This window comes from Myripristis murdjan, chromosome 15, assembly GCF_902150065.1.
Source record: "Myripristis murdjan chromosome 15, fMyrMur1.1, whole genome shotgun sequence".
NCBI classification, from domain to species: Eukaryota; Metazoa; Chordata; class Actinopteri; order Holocentriformes; family Holocentridae; genus Myripristis; species Myripristis murdjan.
Window position 1 is genome coordinate 909,836 of NC_043994.1, and position 21,681 is coordinate 931,516.

The 21,681-nt window shown below is 39.0% G+C and overlaps 2 protein-coding genes across 6 annotated transcripts in view; one reads left to right on the forward strand and one right to left on the reverse strand.

Annotated features, from left to right (window-relative positions):
- Window positions 1-21,681, reverse strand: part of vps8 (VPS8 subunit of CORVET complex) — a 75,894-nt gene that overhangs the window by 48,576 nt on the left and 5,637 nt on the right. For 2 of the 5 annotated variants that reach the window (XM_030070008.1, XM_030070006.1), the window contains exons 7-16: window positions 13,312-13,317; window positions 12,804-12,928; window positions 10,673-10,759; window positions 10,281-10,348; window positions 8,357-8,510; window positions 6,990-7,049; window positions 6,101-6,208; window positions 5,195-5,275; window positions 4,270-4,440; window positions 757-831 (exon numbers count right to left, since the gene is read on the reverse strand). In XM_030070008.1, the coding sequence (XP_029925868.1) occupies window positions 757-831; window positions 4,270-4,440; window positions 5,195-5,275; window positions 6,101-6,208; window positions 6,990-7,049; window positions 8,357-8,510; window positions 10,281-10,348; window positions 10,673-10,759; window positions 12,804-12,928; window positions 13,312-13,317 (935 nt within the window). The remainder of the gene's footprint in view (window positions 1-756; window positions 832-4,269; window positions 4,441-5,194; window positions 5,276-6,100; window positions 6,209-6,989; window positions 7,050-8,356; window positions 8,511-10,280; window positions 10,349-10,672; window positions 10,760-12,803; window positions 12,929-13,311; window positions 13,318-21,681) is intronic. The other 3 variants (XM_030070009.1, XM_030070007.1, XM_030070011.1) reach the window with 2 other exon arrangements.
- On the forward strand, window positions 19,648-20,747 carry LOC115372277 (DELTA-sagatoxin-Srs1a-like). The gene is made up of 2 exons (XM_030070012.1): window positions 19,648-19,715; window positions 20,321-20,747. The coding sequence occupies exons 1-2, from the start codon at window positions 19,648-19,650 to the stop codon at window positions 20,745-20,747; spliced, it is 495 nt and encodes a 164-aa protein (XP_029925872.1).

Sequence of the window (21,681 nt, forward strand, 5' to 3'; positions counted from 1 at the left end):
TGAGTGAGTGATTTCGGACACAGCCAGGGACAGTTTCAAAAAACGGGGTGTGTGCACTTACTCCATTTATCACAGGTTAAATGCATGGGACAGTATTTATGTGGCCCCAAGACCCTCCCTATCACGCAAAACAACGAAAATTGCATTTTTCAGGCCATGGGGCCTTTAAAGGAGGGTGTATCCACGTAGTGATGTTCTTTTTTTTTTTTTTTTTGAAAATGCAACATTTTCTTTCCATTTTGACATGAAAACAGTGTTTTGGCCACAAAAAATGCAACTTTTAGAAATTGCTCTTCAGACTGGATTTTTTTAATGCCATTTTCCTGTGGGTGTGTAGACAGGTAAAATCAAAACAATTCGATGATACCTTTGTCAGAGGTGCCACTTTGTTTCTTTGAGCATGCTCACTGTGGGATGCTGACATCACACAGGTGCTACTTTGATCATTTAACCAGATTTGCACTCTCTAGGATGTCAACAAACGGCTCCAGTCCCTCTTCAGCTTCTTTGGGAATGCTCATATTGTGAAAAAGTATGTGTTTTTGGATTCCATGTAGGCAAAGAAATTTTTGAAAACATTCTCATGTTTTGTAAGAACAGATAAATAAAGCTGTGTTTTCACTTTACCTTAAAGACGAGGTAAAAGGTGCATAAATAGAAACCATCTTGAACAGATACACACACTTATGCACACACTTATGCACACACACACACACACACACACACACACACACACACACACACACAAGGAAGTACCTTGGTGCCCAGATATACAATCTGTCCTGCGTAGCTGGAGACTGACTGGTAGCAGGCCTTTTCTCCTACTAAAGCCTGGAACATACACAATAGCGCAGTTAGACACACACACTTACATGCACATATTGTTAGACACACACATACAAAAAAAAAAAAGGCAAAAAGCATAGACACACTCAGCCACATACACATGCATACAAAAAAACAGTAAGGGACTCAAATGGATACACAGACTCAACCAAACACTTGGCAGGAGGTTGGGTAATCAAGTGTGTGGTAGTGTTGGGGTGTGTGGGTGTGTGTGTGTGATAGATAGATAGATACTTCATTCATCCTGAAGGAAATTCACAGTTTTCAGCAGTATCCACAGATTACAAGATTAAATAAATAAAAAAATAAAGAATTAAATATGACACTAGTGTGTGTTGAGGGGGTGTAAGGCAGGATTAGACAGGGTGTTTAGAGTAAGAAATCAGAAGTGATAATCACCCACTTTTGCTAACCCTCACCTAAGTTCTCCTAGTTCAACTTCCCAGCCCTGAACGTAGTGATCCTGAACCCCTAACCTGAACCCTCAGACTCTGTGCCTTGCCTAGAACCTGTGGATAACAGCATCAGCTACCTTAGACTCACTTATTCAGTAGCATAACTCAAAGGCTTTCCCCTTCATTTCAGAACCCTAACTTTGTTTCCAAAACAAGTGAAATTTTGCCCTCCTCAGCCTCAAAGTTACACCTCGCAAATATGATTGAGTGAAGTCCACTCAAACCTTTATGAAAAGGTTTTTACATTTGTTCTTAAGATAACTTGAAAAAAAAAATCTCTCTACATCGGGGACTAAATGAACCAAAAAGGGGGAAATTGGCTACATATCCCAATAGAGCTTTGATTCTCTGCCCAAACCCAATTGGGCCTGACAAATCCGCCAGGTTCAACCCATTAATGTAGATATTTGGCATTTGATTTAAAAACATTAGAATTAGGGGGCAGTGATGCTGAGATCAGGTCTGATGTCATCCAAATCTGCTTCATGTTCCTGCCACCCAACCCATTTCAATTATTTTGTCCAATTTAAACACCCACTGGTTCCACTGTTATGCGGACGATACTCAGCTGTACTTATCCGTAAAGCCGGATGAAACTCATCAGTTAAGTAAACTTCAAGCCTGTCTTAAGGATATAAAGGCCTGGATGGCCAGCAATTTTCTACTATTAAACTCAGAAAAAACTGAAGTTATTGTGTCCGGCCCTAAATACCTTACGGAACAAATTTCTAATGATATAGCTACTCTGGACGGCATTACCTTGGCCTCCAGTTCCACAGTAAGGAACCTCAGAGTTATTTTTGATGAGGATTTGTCCTTTAACTCCCATATTAAAACAGATCTCTAAAACTGCCTTTTTTCACTTGCGTAACGTCTCAAAAGTCCGGCATATCCTGTCTCAGAGTGATGCAGAAAAATTAATCCACGCCTTTGTTACCTCTAGGTTAGACTACTGTAACTCCTTATTATCAGGCTGTACCAGCAAGTCGTTAAAGACTCTTCAGTTGATCCAGAACACTGCTGCATGTGTGCTGACTAGAACTAGGAGAAGAGATCCTATTACTCCTTTTTACACTGGCTTCCTGTAGAATCTAGAATAGAATTTAAAACTCTTCTCCTCACCTATAAAGCTCTTAATGGGCAGGCACCATCTTATCTGAAAGAGCTCATAGTTCCTTATTGCCCTGCCATAGCACTGTGCTCCCAAAACGTAGGTTTATTGGTGGTTCCCAAAATTTCTAAGACTAGAACAGGAGGCAGATCCTTCCAATTTCAGGCTCCATGTTTGTGGAACAAACTTCCGGTCTTGGTTCAGAGGGCAGATTGTCTCTCTACCTTTAAGAGTAGACATCTCACGTTCCAAACATTGGAACTTGAGATTTGCCGGAGAATTGGAGCAGCAGGGGTGGTATTGCGTTCGCTGTACAGCACTGTTGTGATGAAAAGAGAGCTGAGCCAGAAGGCAAAGCTCTCGATCTACCGGTCAGTCTTCCTTCCTACCCTCACCTATGGTCATGAGCGATGGGTCATGACTGAAAGAACAAGGTCGCGGATACAAGCGACTGAAATGGGTTTTCTCAGGAGGGTGGCTGGCCTCTCCCTTAGGGATAGGGTGAGAAGTTCAATCATCCGTGAGAGACTCGGAGCCGCTGCTCCTTTGCGTGGAAAGGAGCCAGTTGAAGTGGTTCAGGCATCTGGTAAGGATGCCACCAGGGCGCCTCCCAAGGGAGGTATTCCTGGCACGTCCAGCTGAGAGGAGGCCACAGGGCAGGCTTAGGACCAAGTGGAGAGATTATATCTCCACACTGGCCTGGGAGCGCCTCGGTATCCCCCAGTCAGAGCTGGTTGATGTTGCTAGGGAAAGGGAAGTTTGGAGTCCCCTGCTGAAACTGCTTCCTTTGCGACCTGACTTCGGATAAGCGGTTGAGGATGAGATGAGATCAGCACATTGTAGTTTATTTTAACTACAGCAGAAATTCAGTTTTGGGCAGGGCTCTGGCCCAAAACTGCTGCTGTGGTGAAGGTCAAGCTCAGATAGAGTTTTTTTCTGGCTTGGTCGAACAGGGCCTGAATTTTTGGGCCACCTCAAAGCTCTACATCTCAGATATATACAGTAACTACAGTAGCATGGGTACCATGTCCGTAACCTAACCCCACTGACCCCTAAACACTATTGCTTTAGGCCAGAGGGACACAACCAAATGTAGCAGGATATCTCATATTTGCCGAACCACTGAGCTACCAAATCCCACCTTACATCAAAACAGCACACACACTTCACAATCAGGCAACAGCATGTGTCTGCACACTGCAAGACTGAAAAGCTAGTCCGACTTCAGATGGAAAATAGAAAGCCAATTGGGTCATTAGTGGAAGTGGTCGTACGCTAGTGACTAATAAAGACAAAAGCCATTTTTTGTTCAAGCAGCCACAGTTTTTTTGGACATGCGTACATGCTGAATGTCTTTGTGGCGTGTACATAATTAGCTCAATCAAAATTACAAAGTGAGTTAGAGGTGAGAAAGTTCCTGTAATAAAAGTTGCATCACTCCCACTGTATTTGTCTGCTTGTCTGTCTCTTTTACAGTGCACTAGCATATCCTGCTGCAATCTAATTGGCCAGTATGACAAATCAGCTTGTTGAGCAACAACAAAAATTTCCAACAGCTGGAAAATGATAGGGATGTTCTAAATGCTCCCAGACTGCATCAGTAGATTGGGACATGATGTGCTGACCCTCTCACAATAATGTGAGTAACAACATGCCGTTTTTGCTCCAATCTTGACAATTTGTCCGGGAATGTTCATGATGCCTAATTTGGCAGCAATATCAAATGATGTGAGCCTGGCTTTTGAACGCCTACAATAACATTAACCTTAACCCTGACATCTGCCCCTGACATTGGAAAGCTGAGCCTAACCAGAAACTCTAACCACAGAACTTCTCCCCCTTCAGCTAATCCCTCACCAGAGCCTGGGAGACGTTCCCCCCTGTTGCCAGCGATTTAAAGTGTCGGCTGTTATAGACCAGTTGCACCTGGTCCAGATCCAAAGTCTCCAGAATCTCCTGACTGGGTCGGTCCACAACCTGCAGCTTCTCATGACTGTCCACCAGAACCATGGTACGACTGTTAATCCACTACAGAGAAGGAAAGACAGACAGAAACAACAAAAAAGACAGGAAAGGAAAGATAATTTTTCTTTGCTCTCCAGAAAAACATGTTTATTCAAACACTGGATTTACATCATACATGTGTTGGGAAACCTCATCTGGGAGACCACAAAAAGTAAAGGAAATAGATTAAAATTTAACCAGTCTTTAGTCCACCGTTTACTAAGAATTTTTTGTAACGAGATACCCTATTATGTATTATGACACTATGTTTAATATGAAGAGTGCTGTGGTTTTGGTAACAGAATTTGATTATGCAGACGAAATGGGAGTTGAGGAACATTTTGATGGTACTTTTTTCCAAGCTACAGGTGGTGAAAAATTTGCGTTAAATTTGTGTTATTGAAAAATTTACAAAGTTTCCTGTCTTTCTCATAAAACCCAAATTAAGTTCAGTTATGAATATTTGGTGATGCATCATACATTTCTTGACTGTCAACAGAACAAGGAGAAGAGGAAGGAAGAGAGATGTGTGGGGGGGTACTTGTTTTCTATGAGAAAGGGAAGCCAAATCAGTCATCATTTATACTTGACTACAGTTAGGGTCTACTGCCAAACCCAAAGTTTACGTTCTCAATACTGATGTGAATGGTGTTTTCTAGTTGCATTTACAAAGAAAAAACTAAACAGAATTTTCTAATAGTATTTACCATGTGAAAGCTGAGGTGAACAGCTTGTTCTTATAGTATTTACAGTGGTGTAGCATGAGTAGGTAACTTACACTTAGGCTGATGATGTCACAGCTAAGATGGAGTTGTCTTTGTTTGATGACATGGATCGTCCCAGTCTCCTCCTTCTTCACCTGGGCACAGCAGTTAACAAGTTACATCTTTAGGGTCCCAATGCTATACTAAAGAACCCACTCATCAGTAGGCCTTTGTTTAATGAAAGTTTAAGTCTTCTATTGATAAATAATGAATGGTATGCAGGTGAAGAACCTCTGCGGAGGTTATTATTTTTCAATAGAATACTGGAGTACATTATCCCATGTTTGAACTGCATCTATACCAATGTAAGTAAAGTACTTAACATGTAGCTAGCTTTCTAACATACAACACAGACAGTAGTAAGGCTGAATGTGTAAGTGAGGATAAATGTGTTAATTCAGTTATGAAAGAGGACAAATGTGAGTAGCTTGAACCCAGATTACTTGCCCTTATTACCCCATAATTTATATATCCAAATCCAGTGTTGTGTTATTCTCTACATGGGTAATAAAGAACATACAGTCCCGAGAGTAGGAACAATACTAACAAGGGACGCTAAACAACATGGCCAACGAGAGCATTATCCATTGCGGGAGGAAGCCATGGCAGTAGGGAAAGATTACCCACACAAGAAGGATGAATTCACAAAAGGTATGTAGGACTAGCTATAATGCTTTGGCTTGTCATCATCATTGCTTTAAAACACCTCCTATCCACCCATCCAGGCTAGCATGCAACTCCAAAGTTTTCAGACTAATACGGGATCAATAGTGTATCTAAATGTCTCAGGATAGTGTGGACACTAAGCCCAAATGTAGCAGAAGTTATACATTTTAAGACAAAACCATATTAGCATGGGTGTAGCCTTAGAAAACTGAGGTAAGAAGCAGCAGGAAGAAAATAGAAAATTAAGTTCACACCAGGAGGAACTGTACAGTATCTCCTCTGCAGAAGGCCAGGATGGGATTAACCGTCTTCTGAACAGGAACAAACTGCCAAGCCAGCTGAGGAACGCTAGAGGGATCCGACTGGGGAGAGAAAGTTACTGCTGGTCAGGCACCACCAAACTTTAATGATCACTGTGGGAACTTGCTTCATCTTTACTTATATCTTGCCAGACAAAGGAAATATCTCCAAATTGCGGCATTCTTCCCAGATTTAGAACTACAGACAGAAAAGTCGTAATGTCACACTAGCAACAGCAGGCATTTCTGGGCAGAAAAGTGGCTGTTCATTTGAATTGTGGAGGCTTGTGAGATCAGCAAAGTTGATTATTATCAGTTAAACACAATGGTCTGAAAAATCTGATGAGTCAAACTAACCCTAACCCTACAACAGTTACAACAGGTTACAATGGTGCCATTTCAGTGCCAGTTGGGCTAGTTTAAGGCAGTGGGTCTCAAACCCTGAGGGGGCTGAGATGATTTTTTAGGGGGGTCACAAGATGATTAAGTGAGTTGACTGTTGTTTTCTTGTGTGTTTTCTTGTGAAATACTAAGTAGTTTCAAAACACAAGGCCTGCTCTGTTAATTAGGCAAATGCTTGCTTAATTATTATGCATAGCTTTGTTTAAAGGGTTAACAAGTCAAAATTGTTGAAAACCATTGGTTTAAGGAGCACGCAGAGCTGAGTGCTTGCTTGATGTTTCAAATGCTAACTGTTCCAGCCTCCTTCTAAATTTATGTTGTAAATTAATGACTTTGCTTTTAATATCAAATTTATGCCCTGTGTCAAGGGCAAACAAATAAAATACATTAAACTGGAGGACTAACAAACAGGACAAGCCGGCAGACAGACAGGAACACAAACCTTGCCATAGGGGAAAGTCATCCAGACTTTCAGAGAGGGCTTCAGTCCAATCACCAGAATCTGGAAAAAGAATACAAAATTCACTCACAGTATCTGAACATTACAGTGAAGTAGATTTTCTTCTGTTTAATGGTGTATCATCTCCATTCTGGGGTATTACTGCCACCACCTGTCCTGTGTTATACTGTATCTACTACTGTTGTGTGTATTAAAGCTTGTGTAGGAAAAAAAGACCATCTCACACATTAAAACTAAATGCAATTATTATGTTTACTAATATGTTTATTTATTCTTTTCTGGTATTATTATCATTTTCTGATTTTATTATTATCATTATCATTCCCATAACTATATTCTATATTTTCTTGTCTTGTATGATCATATTAAAAATGTACTTTATCACTATCATTGCTATTATTATTGTGATAATCATCATAATTTACTCTTCATGTTTTTTCCCTTATCTAATTATTCTTCCACCTGGGTCTTATAATTTTATGTAATACTATCATAAGAACAAGTCCAAATATCCATGCACAGCCTCAGATTGGGTGCTGGTAGGTCGCAGGATAGTCTATAGAATCATGAAAGTGAGCAACAGGCTACCACACACCGTGTTGACTTTACTTCGTTTTAATTTCAAGCAAGCATATGATTGGTCATATGCTGATTTTATATCATTGCTCACAGATAAAAAAAAAAAAAAAACATGACTCATGTCACATCATCAATTGTGGACAAGTGGAATTATTTCATCCCACTGGCATTTTTTCCATCTGTTTTAAGAAAAATTGGATTTTAAGGTTCAACATGAGACTTAATGACTTGTTAATTTGGAAATTTTTTGCTGTGTTATCTCATGAGCCACTATTTGGTAGGGGAAATATGTGAGTGCAATAAGTAGATAATAAATTGATACATCAATAGATCAATCTGCAACATTAACAAGGTTGTTTGGTGATCATACGTTATGATATATGATATATGATATGAAGATATGTTACAGTCCTCAAACTACTTTTTTGTTGGTAATATTTCAATGATTAGCTGATGATCTAAGCAAATATAATCAGATCTGCATTAGCTGTTATAAGGTAACTTTTTCTTTGAAAAACATTTTTTCTTGCAATTTCACCTTTGATAGTTGGTCTTAAACATAATGTGGTTGATTTACTGACATAACTATAAAATATAAGACCAATTGAGCTAAAATTTAAGAAATGTATCTTCTATATCAAGAATCCAAGCCAATACATGTCACTACTGTTTTCTGAGAGAAGTGTCCTATCAGCTGTTTTCAAATGCAAAAAAGTACTAACCCCATTTAACAATTGTTTATTTCTACTTTTACAAGGGTGTGTGTATACCTTGGTGAGCGAGCCCATAGCCAGTAGCGAGTAATGTGTGATTGCATGGTCTCTGAGGTCTGGAGGAGTGTGTAGTGGTTCAACACAGCAAACCTCCCCTTTAGAACCACTGAAGAGACAGCGTGAGTCGCAGGATCGCATCCCCATGACCCTTCTAGACAGAGAGAAGATGATCCAGGTAGATAGACACAGACAGTGAGAGGAATAAATGATGGATGAAGGATAACAGATTTTAAAATCTTTTCCTCCTTTTCTGTCCTCTCACTATAAGCCATGAATGAATGAATGTGAAACAGATCTATGTACATGTCTCAGGTAAATTAAAAGCACTTTTAATGTGAGTTAGTAGTCTGACAAAAAAAAATTCACTACAAAGTTAAGACTAGGTAAAGCTTTGAAAAAGCAAAGAAAAGAAAGAAAAGCAAGAAGTGGGTGGCAGAATTATCCTCCACATTTAACCACAAGGAGGACCCAGAGGCTATATTACCTGAACTGCTTCAGTGACAATGCATTAGAGCCCTTACACTGGCAGACCAACAGCAGTATCTCAGGCAAAGCTAATCTTCCTGCAGATTCAGGCATTTGAAATTTTGGAAATTTTTAAAATCCAGTCGTAGGACAGAGCAATGGAATCTAATTTTTACAAAAGGTTGTCACAAGAAAAATTGGGTGTTTTTGACAAAGATAAAGAAATCAGGGGGCAGAATAATTTCTATTGAGTGGATGAGGTCAATCATGGACAAAGGCAGGACATTCAACTCAATCTTTTGTTTTAACCTTTGACCTTTAGAACAGGGGATACTGACCACTAGAGATCCTGTAAATAACTAAAGGCTAGAGGAGTTTATTAAACATTAACCATCATACAAAAATCCATCAAAACAAGGTCTTATCATTTCACGTGAAGCCATGAAAGCCTTGGACAGGATAGAGTGGCCTTACTTATTTTGTGTTATGAAAAAGGTGAGGATTATATTATTTGGGTTAAACTGCTATAGGGTCATTCCACGTCATTTCACCAAATGGCCCACACACTTGGGTCTCAAAAAATTCTGAAAAATTCACCAGTTGTTCCTTATGTATCCAATAGGCACACTGTAAAAATTTAGCTTGCTCGGATGGATACTTTTTGAGATATGGCCAATTTAGTGAGGGGAGTATGTGTCGATTTTGGTGCAATTTTCACGCGTCCTTATTTTTCCTCCATTTTCAGGTGTCAATATCTCAGGAACTACACCACATAGGAAACTGAAATTTGGTACGATAATACACCTCCACCTACTCTCTCAGAATATACAAAAACATCTGTCATACATCATAACTGGTAGGCATGCCAGCACCTCAAAAATGGAAAAAAACTTACACCACACACACACACACACACACACATATATATATAGATAGATAGATAGATAGACAGATAGATAGATAGATTAAATATACAGTATAATGGGCATTGACATTGAGATTGACTTTTTAACTAACTGATACCCTTTATCCCACTCCTGGTATTCTGTGTGCCTTTTAATTGCCCCTTGGGGATGAATAAAGTAATTTGATTGATTGATTGATAAAAGAGATCTTAAAGGTTCTTATGATGAGGAAATATGAGACAAATGTCTTCAATCCTCACATTCCTTATTTCTTTGTAACACACAAACAACATAAAATTGACTCCAGCAAATCTCCTATGTGTGCCAAGTGTATAGTACCAGTTGGAACCTATATGCACTGTTTCTGGGACTGTTCAAAAATTTCCAGTTCTGGTCATGTCTAACTAAAGAAAGTGCAATTCTGAATATCTGTACAGACATTTTTGAGGCCTGTTGTTGTTAAGGCTTCTACTTATTTCCTGAATAGTGGACTAGAAATTCTGTACACTGAATTCAATAATGAAGTGATAAGCAAATTTATATTAATTTACCTAAAAGCTAGCTCGAATACTGATCCACCACTATCATTGCATACTGCAAGAGTCGGGTCATCTGTGAACTAGAGAGAGAGAGAAAAAGAGGGAGATAGAAAATACATTGTTATTGGTATTAAATCTGTAGAACATCTCTTTTTACATAAAAGATGTAAATGAAAGTAAATTTAAAAAAAACAACTCTGAAAATTCATTTTGGAACTGAACCCATAGTTTAAAATCACTGAAAGACACTATCAACAGCTTTTAGCTTTTTTTTTTCCATACACTAAAGCATACTTACTCATACTCTTTCTTCAGACAACAACATAACCAGGATAGGACATTGGTAATGGTTAACTACAGCAGGTGACAAGTTGTGTGTGTGTGTGTGTGTGTGTGTGTAATACCTTAACATGCAGTATAGCTGTTCCTGGAGGGTGGGCATCAGTAATCGTTCTCAGCAGCTTCCCATTGGCTAGATCCCACATGGTGATCTAAGAAATTAAACACAAGGACTGAGGGACTGAGACGAAGACTAAAGTTTAGGATGAAAAGAACACAGAAAACTGAGTAAAGCATCAATTATTTTTGTGCGTATGTTTCCATGCATTTGGGCAATTCTCAGAAATAGGTGGGCCTTCATCTCAGTGAGCTGCATCCCAATACAATGCAACATTAAATAGTAGAGTTCAATCAATCAGACTTTATTTGTATAGCATTTTTCATACAAAGAAAATGCAACACAAAGTTCTTCACACAAAAATCCCCCATGTGCGCACACACACACGCACGCACGGACACACGCACGCACGCGCGCGCGCACACACACACACACACATACACACACACACAGAGAGAATCACCTACACCAAAGCAATCTTTAAAAGTGGAACAGGAACTGGAAACGAGGAAATACTATCTTATGTGAGGAAACACCAGAAGCAAGATAAAAATTCAAAGTGAAGATAAAAAAAATAAGATCAATCAGTCGATAAAACTATAAAAAGTACGTAAGAAATCAGTAGATAGTAAATTGATAGTAAACTGAGTTTGAAAATGCTGAGACACAGTAGCCACATGCATCAATCCCCCAAGTTTTCTCAAAATCTGATCAAGCTGATTTGTTATCTCCTCCCAAGCTGGTCTATCAGATCACCTCAATGGTAAAACAATAGGCAAGTTACACTTGAGAACTAGCAGAGTGAATATTATTCTTACATTTCAGTACCTGAGGCTGACAAACCAGCCCAAAAGGAGGATGCATTCTGAGCTAGTATGGTTACAAGTATTTGCATATAGTATTTGCTAACGACAGATCCAAATACCTGACCTTCTTGGATGCTGTAAGTGGGGCATCCGAAAGGGTCTCATTTACAGACTCCATAGTTCTGCTACGGGATTTTAACAATTATGAGAAATGATGGGGGGTTGTGATGGAGGGTTGTAAAATGTGTAGAGCTGTCAGCCGATCACCACCTGTTGGTGAGTTAGATGAGATGACTGGGTCAGCTGCCAAACAGATCTAGCAAGCCCAGCAGGTAGTGAGGGTGCACAGGGAGCATTTAGTTTAGAGGACCCTGTGCTGTCAGAATTCTCTTTCCACATCCAGAACAGCTATTTGTTTGTTTTTGGGGGACACTGAGGATGTAGAATACAAATGCACCATGTTCAAAACCTCCACTGAGGAAGATAATTCCAGAAGTTGTGGTCTGAAGTTTTTTTTGTTTTTTTTTTAGTTTAGTTTATTCACACATCATCCAGGAAATACAATACAATACATGGTGTATACAACAGGTAGGCAGTTGGTGTCCTGTCCAATTAGCAACCCAATAACCTGATGGTGGACACTAGTGGTTAGGGATGATGTCAAGCTGAAGAAGGAAGCCTTCCATTACTAGTTGGTACAAGGGCCACCTGATTTAGTGGAGAGTAACCCAAAGGCCAAGGAAGTGCCAGTTCCAGAGGCAAAAACCTGGACAAGGTAGGTTTTGAGAGGCTATAGAAAATGAATGCTTATCCGCCTAAAAAAGGTTCTAGCAAACAATTTGATAATTCAGAAAGATCAAGCATGAAACTGCAGAAGCTGTCCTCAGGAGATATGAGGTAACTGTGGCTCCCATAGAGGGCGGAGGTCAGGGTGCACCATTGGTGGGGGATAACATTACTTGTTAAGTCCTTCACACAGTTATCTCATGCCGCCACTTTGGGACAGCAAACAAACCACGTGCAGTTTAAACTGAGGTGTATCTCTGAATAAAAACCAAACGCATCAACATTTCTTCATTAGACATACCGTGCTAACAGTTGTTAAACTATCTATCTGTGTCTTATATACATCTTCACTCAAGCCACAATGACAGTCAACATCTTGAACTTGAACTACTTTTTACCTCAACTCCTGCCACCCTCTATCCAGTTATCTATCCCACTCAATCAGATTCCAGTTAATGATATTTAAAAAGTCTCAGTAATGTCCTTAATATGTGTATACACACTACATGTGCACTTGTGTTTTAGTGAGAGTGTGAGTGTATATACCTGTCCTTTAGCAAAGCCACAGAGAAGTCGAGAGCAGTCATGGTTGATGCTAAGGGCAGAGACAGCTCCATACTCTGCCCCTGTTGCCGTCGTACCCAAACAAAGCCGCAATGCCTGATTGCTGTCTACAAAGAAAAATGAGGAGGATGAAAAGGACAGAAATCAAACTACTAAACTAGAGATTAAAGATTTTCAGAAAAGTAGGAAAAACATAATTTTATACGACGTCTTCTAATTTAGCTATGAACAGACAGTAACACATCACCACCAAACATATGGAACACCTTGCACCAAGAAAAGAAGACTTGCAAAAAAGAGAACAACTAAAATAATTCATATGGAAAAGACCAAATTAAACAACAAAGCATGCACCAAAGCAGCCTAATGAAAACCAAAGTGACATAACAGCAGAGGTCTAGCAGCCAGTCAAAACCCAAAAGTGTATAGAACTACCAATATGGGACCAACACAATAAGCATGCATGATCTTCTGGCAGGGATGTCCATACCTTTTCCTGTCCAGGCAACATTAGCACAGCAAAATAAAAAGACAAATGTCAATATTCCTGACATCTCTACCCCAAGCAGATCCCAACCAACACCTAAGTGTGAGTTTCTGATGAAACTCGCATTATTTGTTACTCGAGCATGGGGATTCACTGGAATTCAGTGGAGCTAAATTTAACAAGTGAAATATCACATCAAACAAACTGTCAAAATCATTCTTGCTGGCTTGTGATCATATCGTCTAATACAGTGGCTTGGATCAATACACTGCAGAGGACAGAGTGGTGACAGATCTGGGTGGACTGTCAAGGAGATCATTTGAGATAATCCAGAAACCAAGGAAATTTGCTAACTCCTCCCATCATGTTGTTAGTTTTTAAAGAAATAATGAATTCTTCTTCTATGAGATAAGGTGAGTCTGGTGGAGGTTTGTCCACAACCAGTCTACCTCCTGTCTGCTGAATCATGCTGTTCAGGCCACCCCAGTGGCTCACCTCGTAGAGCACATACCACTTATCAAGGCTGCCTGCTTACCACAGCGGCATGGGTTCGAATCTGGCCCAAGCCCATTACTGCATGTCCCTCTCTTTTCTCTGTTTTTCCTGTCTCTCTCTACTGTCGCTATCAAATAAAGAACTGCTAAAAAAAAAAATCTTGAAAAAAGAAGAAAAAATAACTTTTCAGGCCACTCAGTCGAAAGGGAGAGGGTGGAAGACTGCAACAACTCAAATAGCTTCCAAACTGATTCGCGTAACATCACAAAATTATTGAGTTTCAGTTTTTTCTTTTTGTTTTTTAACCGTTTCTCCATTTATTACAGTGTATTCATATAGAGATGTACAGTACAGGCCAAAAGTTTGGACACACCTTCTCATTCAATGCGTTTTCTTTATTTTCATGACTATTTACATTGTAGATTCTCACTGAAAGAATCAAAACTATGAATGAACACATGTGGAGTTATGTACTTAACAAAAAAAGGTGAAATAACTGAAAACATGTTTTATATTCTAGTTTCTTCAAAATAGCCACCCTTTGCTCTGATTACTGCTTTGCACACTCTTGGCATTCTCTCAATGAGCTTCAAGAGGTAGTCACCTGAAATGGTTTTCCAACAGTCTTGAAGGAGTTCCCAGAGGTGTTTAGCACTTGTTGGCCCCTTTGCCTTCACTCTGCGGTCCAGCTCACCCCAAACCATCTGGATTGGGTTCAGGTCCGGTGACTGTGGAGGCCAGGTCATCTGCCGCAGCACTCCATCACTCTCCTTCTTGGTCAAATAGCCCTTACACAGCCTGGAGGTGTGTTTGGGGTCATTGTCCTGTTGAAAAATAAATGATGGTCCAACTAAACGCAAACCGGATGGGATGGCATGTCGCTGCAGGATGCTGTGGTAGCCATGCTGGTTCAGTGTGCCTTCAATTTTGAATAAATCCCCAACAGTGTCACCAGCCAAACACCCCCACACCATCACACCTCCTCCTCCATGCTTCACAGTGGGAACCAGGCATGTGGAATCCATCCGTTCACCTTTTCTGCGTCTCACAAACACACGGCGGTTGGAAGCAAAGATCTCAAATTTGGACTCATCAGACCAAAGCACAGATTTCCACTGGTCTAATGTCCATTCCTTGTGTTTCTTGGCCCAAACAAATCTCTTCTGCTTGTTGCCTCTCCTTAGCAGTGGTTTCCTCGCAGCTATTTGACCATGAAGGCCTGATTGGCGCAGTCTCCTCTTAACAGTTGTTCTCCTGGACTCTTGGTCTTCCTTTCCTGGGTCAGTCATCATGTGTGCCAGTTTCGTTGTAGCGCTTGATGGTTTTTGCGACTCCACTTGGGGACACATTTAAAGTTTTTGCAATTTTCCGGACTGACTGACCTTCATTTCTTAAAGTAATGATGGCCACTCATTTTTCTTTAGTTAGCTGATTGGTTCTTGCCATAATATGAATTTTAACAGTTATCCAATAGGGCTGTCAGCTGTGTAGTAACCTGACTTCTGCACAACACAACTGATGGTCCCAACCCCATTGATAAAGCAAGAAATTCCACTAATTAACCCTGATAAGGCACACCTGTGAAGTGAAAACCATTTCAGGTGACTACCTCTTGAAGCTCATCGAGAGAATGCCAAGAGTGTGCAAAGCAGTATTCAGAGCAAAGGGTGGCTATTTTGAAGAAACTAGAATATAAAACATGTTTTCAGTTATTTCACCTTTTTTTGTTAAGTACATAACTCCACGTGTTCATTCATAGTTTTGATTCCTTCAGTTACAATCTACAATGTAAATAGTCATGAAAATAAAGAAAACGCATTGAATGAGAAGGTGTGTCCAAACTTTTGGCCTGTACTGTACGTATATACCATATACACAGATTACTACAGAGCTTGCGTTGGTTAAATAATACACATTTTCATAGTCAAACTAACCACGGAACCCCTGGAAATTCTTAAAGAACACCTGGGCATAGCATAGGCTCTAAACATTTACAAGAGATATATCAGTTAGATATTTCAGTTTTTCAATTTAATACATTAGCAAACAATTCAAAACTTCATTGTGGGGTCTTGTGTGTACACTGATGGAAAAAATAACTCATTCTAAATCAAGTCTAACACTATAAATTGAGGGAAAAGTGAAGGGGTCAGAAAACTTTCTTAAGTTACTGTAAAATTACACCCCTTTAGTATATATGGCTGATTGTTATTATTATTTGAAAATATATCGCTATGGCACCACAATCAATCAGTTTCACAAACATGGACATAGATACCTCAATAGGACTAACTGACAATGCAGAAACACATGGCTTGGCTAGAAATCTAAAAGTAAGAAAGGGAGAGTGCACTGATCACATTAACTCTCTACTGGTGACACCAAGAAATAAGCAACCACAACAACAACAACAAAAAAACGGAAAAACTGAAAAAAAAAAAAAAACTGAAAAAAAAAGCAAAAATTAATTGCCTTGCTAATTTTGGGGTAATTTCATGTAAACTGACTTGTCTTGGTATAAACCTAAAATAAATCTGCACAGTTTATTTAAATGCATCATAAAAAGCTTTTGGCATCTATTTCTACCACATCTACTTGCTACACGATGCATGGAAAAAATGAACAGGACAAGAATGTCTGTTTGTTTATCGATGATCACTTGAAATCAAAAAGAACACAAGTGATGATAATCAATGATTATCATCAATCGACCAATTGGTTGAAAAAGCAAAAATCTGATCATAGATTTATCTGACAGTTGGTGAATGCAAATTTGATCTTTATTGCTCATGAAGCTCATTGACACACCTGGAACAAATAACAAAATATTTCTCAGCAGTACACACATACTAGGGATGAGCGAGTACACCACTATCTGTATCTGTATCTGTATAACCATCTACATTATCTGTATCCATATCTGTACTCGGAGCGGGCGGGGCCTAAACCAGAAATGGGCGTGGCTTCAACCGGTATGTTATTTTAAGGCTTAAATTGATACAGGTTGATCAGAAGTTGCTATATTTATTCTTTATTAGAAAACTATTTACAGAACAGCATCAGACTTGAGCTTCAGATCAATGTTTTTGATCACAATAGTAAACAAACTATTTACAGAATTTTTATAGACACAGAACATGAATATTCTTAAGTGCAACAATGAATACAAGACATGCAGTAGGCAATTATGAAGTACTAAGTAAAATGCAATGAACAAGAGTTTTCATACTCAACATCACTTCCTGTTTTTAATTTTTAACTTTCTAATTTTTTTTATGATCAAAGTGTGATTTTTTTTTTTTTTTTTTTTTACTACCTTACTTCTTGTCTTGAGTTTTTTTTTTTTTTTTTTTATTATTTTATTTCCACACAAAGTTAAACATAATGTTGATTATGGTGTGTGTGTGTGTGTGTGAGAGAGAGAGAGAGAGAGAGAGAGAGAGAGAGAGAGAGAGAGAGAGAGACAGAGAGTGCGTGTATATATATACACACACATATTATATAATATGTGTGTAATATTTATAATAGTGCTATATTTATTTTTTATGAACTACATATGCAGCCAAAATAAAATAAAAAATAATAATGTACTTTGTGTGTTCAGCTAATGTATGCATGTAAGTGGTGTGTGTGTGTTAAGACTGTGACTCTGCACCGCGTCTGCAACAAGCAAAGTTTTCCAACTGACTTTATATGAAAAACCAAGCTGGTAAGAGCGAGCAGATGGTTAAAAAAAACAAAAACAAAAAACGAGCGGTGTGTCGCGACGCGAGACGCATTCAGCCTGTCTGCTCAAAAGCACTGCGTCTGTTACCAACCAAGTTTAGCAGAAACTCTACTGACTATCAGTGATTACAAACCAAGGGAAGAGCGAGCTGAAAAGACAGACACCACATGAGCTGTCACACCTGAGTGAGTGACAGAGAGGTTGTCACTGTGTGTGTGTGTGTGTGTGTGTGTGTGTGTGTGTAGAGGAGGGGCACTGTGTGTGACTGGCCTATCACACAACGTGGACACAGTCAGCTACCCAATGAGAATTTTCATTCATCACGAGCACAGATATTGACTCATATTACTCGGATCATACTCGTACTCATTAAAAGTGCTTTATCCGTACCGGATACTCGTTTCAGCCGAGTATCCGGCTCAACCCTAACACATACACAAACTGCTCTTTGTTTTATGTCTAATACACACACTTATCTAACTCTTATTTATATAAGGTGGGACACACTGGGCAAGCTCTCTTTTTCCAAGTGTTCCATATGAGCAAGCAAAGAGGGATATTGAAAGAACCTTGAAGGTGCATTTTGAAACCTTTATTATACTTTCTTTATGTTCTGGGCCAATTAAAATGTTATGAGGCTACTGCAGTACTTTTAAAGTTTTGTCAAAAAAAAGAATGCGAGGGATTGGAAGAAAGATCAATACATTGATCTGTCTGGCCTAAAAAAAACATGATCCAATCAACCTAAAATCAATTTGCTGTCAGAAAATGTATGGGGAGGGGTTACAATCCAAAAAAAAAAAAAAGAGAGAGAGAGAGAGAGATTAAATTCAAGATTCCAAGATTAAAGTCGTAAATATACAAGAAAACAACTCACATTTCCAAATTCAAAAATTCTGATGTTATAAAGTCACAAATTTTAGAGAAAAAAAATCCTAAAAACTGTTTTTCTTTTACTTTTTTGTCAAGGAACCACATGGCTGTGGGCGTGTCCCACCCTGTGTAAATACAAAGGATTTCAGTTTAAGAAAAGCTCAAGAAGATATCAGCCTGATCCAATCAGCCTGTTGATCAAAGAGTCATACTCCTGTGAACACAGGGGTTTGAGAATTACATCAAATCTGAGGTATAAAAGGTGTGGGCTTGTTGGTGAAGTCTAGCACTAGTGGAAACCAGGGAGCTGATAGTGAATGGGAGATAAGGAGGGAGTTGGCCAGTACCTGGAGGCACCAGATCACTTGAGTCAATAAAAAGCAGCTCTTGTTCAAGGTGATTTTCACCACTACATAATTTCAGACCAGCGTGGAAATCACATCAAGGACCTCTGCAGACTGCCAACGTCAACGAAAAACTTAGTACTTGAGAGTGCCTTCATATCTGCATAACGTAAGTACTCCTCCATCATAAGAATGTGTAAAGTAAAGTAAGAATCAGTAAAGTAAAAGTAGAACAGTACTTTGAATATGCAAGGCATCAACAACATAACAGAAATAGGTGCACAAACAGTTCCTATGGTTTTGTACTTGTGTAAGGTGGTGTGCTGTGTCAAGGATCACTTTGATCCCACAATAATGACACTGAATTGTCTCAGTCCTTTATGTGAAAAGAAATCGATTGATTTTCATCCAAGAGCTGATGCTTAGCCAAAACGAGTACAATTAATTCAAAATTGGATTTTTGTTGGGGTACCTTGGTCTCTCACCACATAGAGCATGTACCATGAAATTTCTTTCACTTTCTGATCACTGTCTTCTAACTTTTACAGATTTTTTGCTAATCTTCAAGCTGTTTTCTTCTAAATTGTTTTTTTTATATATATATACACTGATTTAATTAACAGAAATTTTTTCTTGAGAATTTGCTAATCATCTTTTCCCCCAATGCTTTTGAAAGAAATTGAATGAATATGCTCAACTATCAAAAGGGCTTAACAAAGAGTAGTACAATCACATATACTAAGGGACCTAGATCAGATCATATGAGAACGTTGCCTCTTGTCCCTCTAAATTATGATATCCAATATTCAGAGTGGACTGCTTGCTCTATTACACTGATAGTGCACTGACCCGTTTTGTTCTACACAACTAGCTACTTCTCTGTCCAGTACCACCGCCATAATGCCACATCGCAACTGCTCTATTGAGATCAACAACAACTCTGGTTCCTACACCCTTTCCAACCCAAGGTAATGGATTTCTGCAAACTGAGCAGTTATGAATATGAATTCTCAGACAAGAAATACACTACCTTTTTTTAGTAGTCGTAGCATTTGCTCTGTTTTGATCAATGTTGCCATGGAGATGTATTGGTTAAACATGACCAGCTGTCATGAGGTCAAAAAGCCAGGATTAATCCTCACACTGGCTCACTAACCAACAAAACTCACTTTGAGACACAAGCACCAGGTCTCTTTCAAATTATAATATGGCTATTTTTATGAATTTTACAACCATCACTTAAAGAGACAGTTAAAGGATACTGTCCGGATGCTCCAAATGCTAACTGTTCACCTCCTGCCACTGAGATGGACTTCTCCCCAGCTAACATTCTTAAAAATAATCTAAGTGAAAAAAAATAACAACTTTTTCAAAATGGGTGAATAATCCCCTTTAAGTATAACCTCTGTGCAAGTTGCAAACATGACACATATGTATTCTTGGCTCTCATGGCAACATAACATTTTCTGCCGTAATCAATTCCAAAACAATAAAAAAAAAAAAAAGATTTCTGTAAGGTGCTCAGATGACAAGCTCTTTTGTTTGATGCTTATTTTGATGCTTCTCTGATCAGGGTGTTCACTGAGAGTGGCTGCTGTGAAGTTCCACTGCCACCCATGGTGGGACCTTGCTCTACTGCCAGTGCTTTGTTCAACAAGACATCCTGTGCTGCTACTGGAGCTGTGGGGGTCTTCACCTATGATCTGTTCAACCCTGACCTCAACGACTACAGCCATATCCTGGCTGTCATGTTCTCCGTGCCCTATGACCGAAACCTCTACTCCAACTGGTTCGCCGTGGGAATCTTTGATAGAGGCAACAACTGCGATTACAACCTTTATGATATCATGTACAATGGTGAAGAAAATAACTTTGTTAGAGCAAAGGCGGATGGCTCCTCTATTTCTTATGAGGGGGATTATGTTATTGTCAGTGCATCCATGTCAGACTCAGGTGAAGCCGTCCTCAGGGTAGATGTCAATGATACAGGAATGTATTAAGTCAACAAGAAGATCAAATTCTCTATATTCCGTCATGTTAACTGTATAATACAATCACAGTAATTCAAACTGAAAATAATTCGATGTGTCAAATTCAATAAATAAATGACAAATGGGATTACATTCTACTGCAAGTGTTGCTCATAAATCAACAAAAACCAACATGGGATTTATAAAAAATGCACAGCTCCTAAATTTTGTGCATGGCTTCAGGTATATCTGCAGATAAGTGCCAAATGTTTCAAAACTGGATATGTGTGCCTCTTGACGCTGATTAGAATAGGCAGGATTAAAACCGGAAAAAATTGCCTACAAAAAATTAGCTTCCAGAGACTTCTAACTTTCTTCACAATAGTATTCCATCACAATAATGAAGTCATCCTCAAAAGTTTTCCTAAAAGCAACAGCACTGTAGTGTTTTGATGACTTAAAATTGGGCAGAGTGAAACAGTCTCTCCGCTGGGAAAAAGTCCCTAAGGAAATCTTTGCTTTGCACAGTCAATTATCAGTTCTGTAGTATATGAATGGCAACCACCTTGTTAGCCACAGAAGCAAAACATAGTATAAATATGGCTGTTTTCAACCAAAAATCCAATTTTGAAAATCAAGGGATTTTGTTTATATGTCGGCAATCTTTAGTATGCCCACAAGATTTCTAAAATGGTTTGTTGCAATGTAAAATGTGGGGAAATTGTAATAAATGGGCCAGTCATTGGTTTGCTCCTTTAAGGATGTTGAAATCAAAAGCACTATGGGAATGGTTGAAAAATCACAGCAAAGAGACCCAAAAGAAAAAACCTTAAACTAGATTACAGGTGTTGCTATCAGGAATAACTTAAATTTTTTTTTTTTATTTATTTATTTTTTAAATTTGTGCAATTAACTGACAGCACAGAGAAGTAAAAATGGTAAGAAATGACTTATACTGTCAGTG